The 7,257-nt window shown below is 43.6% G+C and overlaps 1 protein-coding gene across 1 annotated transcript; it reads right to left on the bottom strand.

Annotated features, from left to right (window-relative positions):
- Nucleotides 1–1,846: 1,846 nt before the first annotated feature.
- Nucleotides 1,847–6,718, bottom strand: LOC139317440 (olfactory receptor 5F1-like). The gene is given in 6 exon segments (XM_070944502.1): nt 1,847–2,022; nt 2,100; nt 2,289–2,638; nt 4,129–4,529; nt 6,565–6,587; nt 6,590–6,718. Coding segments are annotated over 6 exon segments (1,080 nt in total).
- Nucleotides 6,719–7,257: the final 539 nt, after the last annotated feature.

Here is a 7,257-nt window from a genome sequence, read left to right as displayed (position 1 = left end):
GGGGAAAAAAAGAAAAAGAAGGAAAGCGGGGACGAGAGCAAGCAAGAAAAAATAAGGAAAGAGCTGAAGGAACAAGAAAGAAAGGAGAATGAAGACGGGAGGAAAAAGAAGAAAAGGGAAAAGGGAAAAGGGAAAAGGGAAAAGGGAAGGAGGGAGGGAAGGAAGGAAGGAAGGAAGGAAGGAAGGAAGGAAGGAAGGAAGGAAGGAAGGAAGGAAGGAAGGAGATTATAATGAGAGAGAGTGAGGGTCTGAAGTAAATCCTGCTTTAGCACTTGGCCACCAGCAGCCCTGCTGCCTTTTGCCATCCCCTTGTCCCCTCCTCCTGACCTCTCCTGGTGGTCTCCCATCCTATCACTGAGGATGCTTTGGTTACAAATCTGGGTCTCCTCGCAAGGAGGAGCCACACACTTTGACCCACACACTTTGCCCTCCCGCACAACCACACAAGAGCCTGTAGTACAGCGGACTGAAGCACTGTTATTAACATCTGCTGCTTGCAATTACTGCAAGTTCGAATCTCACCAGGCTCAAGGTTGACTCAGCCTTCCATCCTTTCAAAGGTAGGTGAAATGAGGACCCAGATTGTGGGGGCAATAAGATGACTTTGTATAAATATACAAAAGTATGAAGGCTATTGTTTAATGCATTGTAAGCCACCCTGAGTCTCCGGAGAAGGGTGGCATATAAATTAAAGCAAAAAAAAAAAAAAAACCTGACCAAGGAGAGCGAGCACAGCAGCAGTGGGAGCTGGCCACGCCCACCATGTCCACACCCACCACTCCCATACCCACACTGGCCCCCCAAAATCAATCATAACCTTGATGCGGCCCTCAATGAAATTGGGTTTGCCACCCCTGGTATAGAGCAATATGCATCAGGCACCCATGCATGTTATATTTCAATTTCATATCTGCTTCAAAGAAAAAAATTCAAGAAGATAAATGCCCCAACTTTTATTACACTTTGTTGCTTATTTCTTTAAAAAGCCATATTATCCTGAATTTCAGTCACTACATTCAGACCAGTATATCTTCCCCCAATATTTTATTTATTTATTTATTTATTTATTTATTTATTTATTTATTTATTTATTTATTTGTCAAGCATATATAAGATAACAGATAAAAGTATAAACATAATTTGAATACATGAAAAGAGTAAGAGTAAAAAGGAATATTAGGACAGGGACAGTAGGCACACTGGTGCACTTATGCACGCCCCTTACAGACCTCTTAGGAATGGGGGTGAGGTCAACAGTAGACAGTTTAAGGTTAAAGTTTTGGGGGTTTGGGGAAGAAACTACAGAGTCAGGTAGTGCATTCCAGGCATATTTTCTGCAATTGAGTTTGGAGCAGTTTACCTTGAGTTTGTATCTATTACTTGCTCGTGTATTGTGGTTGAAGCTGAAGTAGTCATTGACAGGAAGGACATTGTGGCAGATAATTTTATGTACTATGCTTAGGTCAGACTGAAGTCGGCGTAGTTCTAAGTTGTCTAAGCCCAAAATTTGGAGTCTGGTGGCATAAGGTATTTTATTATTACTATTTTATTATAATATGTGCTAAATTTATTTATTTATAATATGTGCTAAATTGAGCAGGAATTTCCATAGATAGTGTTTTGTTCATCATTATGGTACATTCAGACAGATTTCTACAATATTTCAACACTATGAGTGGTACATCCACAGAACAGAGTTGATTTCAGGGTTGACAAACACAGACTTTCAAATTATTGCAGAGCAATACCCACAATGAGTCACTGCTAGACTATCAAGGTATTTTTTTTTAAAGTAAGTTGATCAATCCTGACAAAAACTGTAATAGTTTTGTTCAAAGGTCCTTCTTCACAAGATCTTGGCTACTGCCCTATGAATGTCCTTGTTTCGCAGAGTATAAATGATAGAGTTGAGGAGAGGAGTGATCACAACGTAGAAGACTGCAATTTGTTTATCGTGATTCAGCGCTGAATCAGTCTGTGGAAGCAGATACACGCAGATGGAAGGGCCACAAAACAAGAAGACTGTCAGGAATAAATGCCTTGCCTCTGAACCAGAGCTGGAAGCAGGGGGGCCGGGCAAGCCAACCCCCAAGGTCCACCCTAACCCAATAACCCCTCCTTACCTTAGCCACGCCCAAGGGGTACTTAAGGGTCAGCCATGCGGTCCAGCAGCAGTTCCAGCATTGTACCTGTAAGGATAAGATGCCTTGTTAATAAACTATATCTGGATTGATGAATACTTGCTTGTGGAGTTATTGGGCACGATCCTTGAGCACATTAACAAAGACCACAAGGAGATGGGAGGCACAGGTAGAGAAAGCCTTTCGCCGCCCACTTGATTTCATTTGTAACACAGAATGAAGAATAAATCCATAGGAGGTCAGTATCATACAAAAGGGAACCACAAGGACAAAGGAACCTAAACCAAAAATAATGTCCTTAGCAGTACTGGTATCGCCACAAGCAAGTTTCAACACCACTGGCAACTCACATATGAAGTGATTGATCTGATTGGGACCACAATAGTTTTGGCAAATGAGGCAGACAATACAAATCACACAGATCAGAGGAACTGTGATCCCGCAAGCTAAAGTGAACTGCAACTGGCACTGTATACCCATGAGAACAGGGTAAAGTATCTGGATCCGTTCCAGTCAGGTTTCAGGCCTGGATACAGCACGGAAACGGCATTGGTCGCGTTGGTTGATGATCTCTGGAGGGCTCGGGACAGGGGTTGCTCCTCTGTCCTGGTCCTGTTAGATCTCTCAGCGGCTTTTGATACCATCGACCATGGTATCATGCTGCACCGGTTGGAAGAGTTGGGGGTGGGAGGCACCGTACTAAGGTGGTTCTCCTCCTTTCTCTCCGACCGGTCGCAGTCTGTGTTGACAGGGGGGCAGAGGTCGACCCCGAGGCCCCTCATATGTGGGGTGCCGCAGGGATCGGTCCTCTCGCCCCTTTTGTTCAACATTTATGTAAAGCCGCTGGGCGAGATCATCCGTGGTTTTGGGGTGGAGTACCATCAGTACGCTGACGACACCCAGCTGTACATCTCCACCCCGGATCACCCCAACGATGCCCTTGAAGTGATGTCCCAGTGCCTGGAGGCCGTACGGATCTGGATGGGGAGGAACAGGCTCAGGCTCAACCCATCCAAGACCGAGTGGCTGTGGTTTCCGACGTCCCGATATAGTCAGCTAATGCCATCGCTGACTATTGGGGGCAAATCATTGGCCCCCACGGATAGGGCTCGCAACTTGGGTGTCCTCCTGGATTCACGGCTGTCGTTAGAAGAGCATGTGACGGCCGTGTCCGGGAGGATTTTTCATCAGGTCCGCCTGATCCGCCAGTTGCGTCCCTATCTAGATCGGGACTCCCTACACACAGTCACTCATGCCCTCGTTACTTCTCGTCTGGATTACTGCAACGCTCTCTACATGGGGCTCCCCTTGAGGTGCACTCGGAGGCTCCAGCTGGCGCAGAGTGCGGCCGCGCGGGTGGTGATGGGAGCGACATGGAGTTCCCATGTGACACCTCTCCTGCGCGAGCTGCACTGGCTCCCGGTGGTCTTCCGAGTGCGCTTCAAGGTTCTGGTTATCACCTTTAAAGCGCTCCATGGCCTATTACCTGGTTATTTACGGGACCGCCTGCTACCACCAATAGCCTCCCACCGGCCAGTACGCTCCCATAGAGAGGGGCTCCTCCGGGTGCCGTCGGCCAAACAATGTCGGCTGTCGGCCCCTAGGGGGAGAGCCTTCTCTGTGGGGGCACCTACGATTTGGAACGAGCTCCCCCCGGAGATACGTAGGATCCCGGATCTGCGCACCTTCCGCCGCGCGCTTAAGACTTTTCTATTTTATCAAGCTGGCCTGGCCTAAATCTTCCCCCTTTTTAAATGTGGGAATTTTAAATTTTTAAATTTTAAATTCGTCTTTTTATAGTGGTATGGGTAAGGCATTTTAAATTGGGGAGCCATTGTAGATTTAATTCTGTTTTAAACGTATTTTAATAGTTTATATTGTATGTTTTTAACTTTTGGCTGTGCACCGCCCCGAGTCCTTCGGGAGAGGGGGCGGTATAAAAATCTAATAAATAAATAAATAAATAAATAAATAAATAAATAAAGTAAAGGGCGGCAGATGGCCAGGTAGCAGTCATAGGCCATGACCCCCAACAAGAGAAGCTCAACAGAAGCTGTGGCCAAGGCTATGTACATCTGGATCATACAGAGTGTGAAAGAAATGGTTCCATCATCAGCCAGGAGCTGAGTCAACATGAGAGGCATGGTGCTGGTGACATAACAGATATCTACCCCTGCAAGTTGGGAAAGAAAATAATACATGGGTGTGTGGAGTTTTACATCACCCTGCACCAATATCATGATCAGCATGTTCCCCAAAACTGTAAGCAAGTAGATGATAAGAATAATCCCAAAGAGGAGAAGCTGGATTTTTCTGTGGCTGGTGAGTCCCAGCAGGATGAATTCCTTGACGGAGGTAAAGTTCTCAGCTTCTGTCATGGCCTCCTGTCTGAGGAGAAGGAAGAAGAATGAGGGACCATTAGACTGACTATCATTTTTTAAATATGGAATTACACCAAAACACAGCCATGACAACGAACAGCCATTTTTCATATCAGGAATTATTCTAGGAAATCATATTATCAGCATTTGAAGATAAGGGTGCTTTGATGCAGGGAACATCAAAATTACTATGTGATTAAAAAAAATATTCTTAGTCTTATTTTTTCCTGTCTATTTTCCTATATTTCAATCAAGAGAAATTTGTTCTAGATATCATTTTAATGAGAATTTAGAGGCTCTAAATAACTTATTTGAGGTGAAATCTCTTTCTCTCTTTTGCCAACTGTAGCTTTTATGGTGGGGGGGGGGTTCTTCTCAGAAAATCTAAATATTTGATCTCATGTTAAGAATTTTTTCAGTTACTGCAGTCTGGAAGACTAACAAAGCAAAGAAAACAGGAGCAATTGACTTTGATTAATTAGCTACTTTTAGCCATGGCCTTAAATTAGACTTTATGAACTTTTGCAGGCATGGTAGTAATATATTCAGTTATTTCTTCTGTAGCACTGCAGACTAAAAAGATCGAAAATATTTGGCACAATTAGGTAATTTTGCAAAAATTGCCGGAGCTTCAAAAACTGCATTTTCCCCTGCTGGAAAATATATATAAGGCACTTCTATCTATGATGTGCAATTCACGGATGGCCACCAAAATAAGGAAATATAGATGTGAGTATTTGATTCTATGTCAAGATTACTTGAATAGAAATCTCAAATATTGTGTGTATTTTCAGTAACAGTTTAAGAAGCAAAAAGTCTGTAGAGATTCTCAGTCACCCCAGGACATGGTTGTCCCAAAGGTGTTTTTTCAGGAGGCAACTGGACTTCCTTGTTTTTTTCTTTTGAAGACATTTCACTTCTCATCCAAGAAGCTTCTTCAGATCTGACAGGATAGTGGTGAATGGAAGAATTTATATTCCTTGCAGACAGCTGGCAATCTGCATCCTTCAAGGGTCCTTGAAGCACTTGGAGGTTTATCTGTGTCCTCAGGGTCACCTGAGTAGTGCTCCTAGTTCCTGAGGACACTCAAGGACCCTCTAAAAGGATGCAAACGACCAGCTTTGGCTTCTTGGATGAGAAGCAAAACGTCTTCAAAAGAAAAAACAAGAAAGTCCAGTTGCCTCCTGAAAAAACACCTTTGGGATAGTTTAAGAAGCAATACTTGTGAGAAGAAAAGTTCTAGGATCTTTCCAAAAGAAAAATAAATACCTGTGCTTCCTTTATCAACATTTATGTCAGTTAAATTCAAATTAGGAAACAAGTTAGAACATGCCCATATTAAGCTTTTTTCATTTTAGTAACACAGATTAGTTTTCTAGGAAAGCAAAGGATATCTCAGCAGAATTTTGTAATGAGATTATAAAGGGAACTCCTATTCAGGGAAGATCAGGAAAAGCAAACATCATAGAAATACTCAAATTGCTTTAACAATGTCTATTTTGTATTTGAATAAAGAAGTTAGAACATTCCCATATTAAACTTAACGTAGTCTACTAACACAGATTAATTTTCTAGGAGAACAAAGATAGATGCAGTAGAGATAGATAGATAGATAGATAGATAGGAAGGAAGGAAGGAAGGAAGGAAGGAAGGAAGGAAGGAAGGAAGGAAGGAAGGAAGGAAGGAAGGAAGGAAGGAAGAAAGAGAATTCTTATTGGCCAAGTGTGATTGGACACACAAAGAATTTGTCTTTGATTCATATGCTCTCAGTGTACATAAAAAGACAAGATACAGTCATCAAGAATCATAAGGTACAACACTTAATGATAGTCATAGGGTACAAATAAGCAATCAAATCATACTAGGAAACAATATCAATATAAATCGTAAGGATACAAGCAACAAAGTTACAGTCATGCAGTCATAAGTGGGAGGAGATGAGTGTTAGGAACGATGAGAAGATTAATAGTAATAGTAATGCAGATTTAGGGAATAGTTTGACAGTGTTGAGGGAATTATTGATCACATCAGATCTACATTACCTTCTTTGGACTAGGAAGTACTGTAAGCAAAGCTGGATATGGTTAGTACTTGGGCTAGAGATGACCAAAGATTTCCAGAGCTGCAGATTATCTGTTTTCTCCAAAGGCAGAAAACAATTGGACCTTTCTGCTTCCCAAGATGTTCCTCATCCATCAAAAAAAAAAAAAAAAAAAAAAAAAGAGCCAAGTGTGTTATCAGTTGTGTTAGATCGGCGCCGGAAAGAAACATGACTCAGGTGCTGTTCATTCAGCACTTTATTGGAATAGTAAAAACAGACTGCTGGCTGGGCTGCGGAGCCTCCTTATATGTGGCTCGGGCATGCCAGCCGGCCAATGACAGTTGTTTAAACTTCCCGCCGGTGGAATCAACCAATCCCCCGGCAGATGTCCTTATAAGGACATAACACTCCTCCCCTCCTAGTCCTTAGTCAATCACTCCGTGGCCGACGTAGGTCACGTAGTCGCGCAGGTAGGCGGGACGAACAATTGTCCTACCTGACCTGCGCGGTTCAGTTCTTTCAACGATGCTGCTCCGGACGGGTCTGGCTCCTGCTAGCTCCCGTCCCTGCGGTGGAACATCCCGGAACTCTGCCATTGAGTGTGCGGGGCCTCGCCTAGCGCCTCTGGCTGGAGCAAACGACTCACCCCACGATTGGTGGGGTCCCTCGTCCCGGCCGGGATGAGGAATGCTCG

Source organism: Pituophis catenifer, unplaced genomic scaffold, assembly GCF_029215685.1.
Source record: "Pituophis catenifer annectens isolate HBS135680 unplaced genomic scaffold, rPitCat1.0.hap2 SCAF_5, whole genome shotgun sequence".
Taxonomy (NCBI): domain Eukaryota; kingdom Metazoa; phylum Chordata; class Lepidosauria; order Squamata; family Colubridae; genus Pituophis; species Pituophis catenifer.
This window is presented reverse-complemented; position numbering and strand designations above follow the sequence as displayed.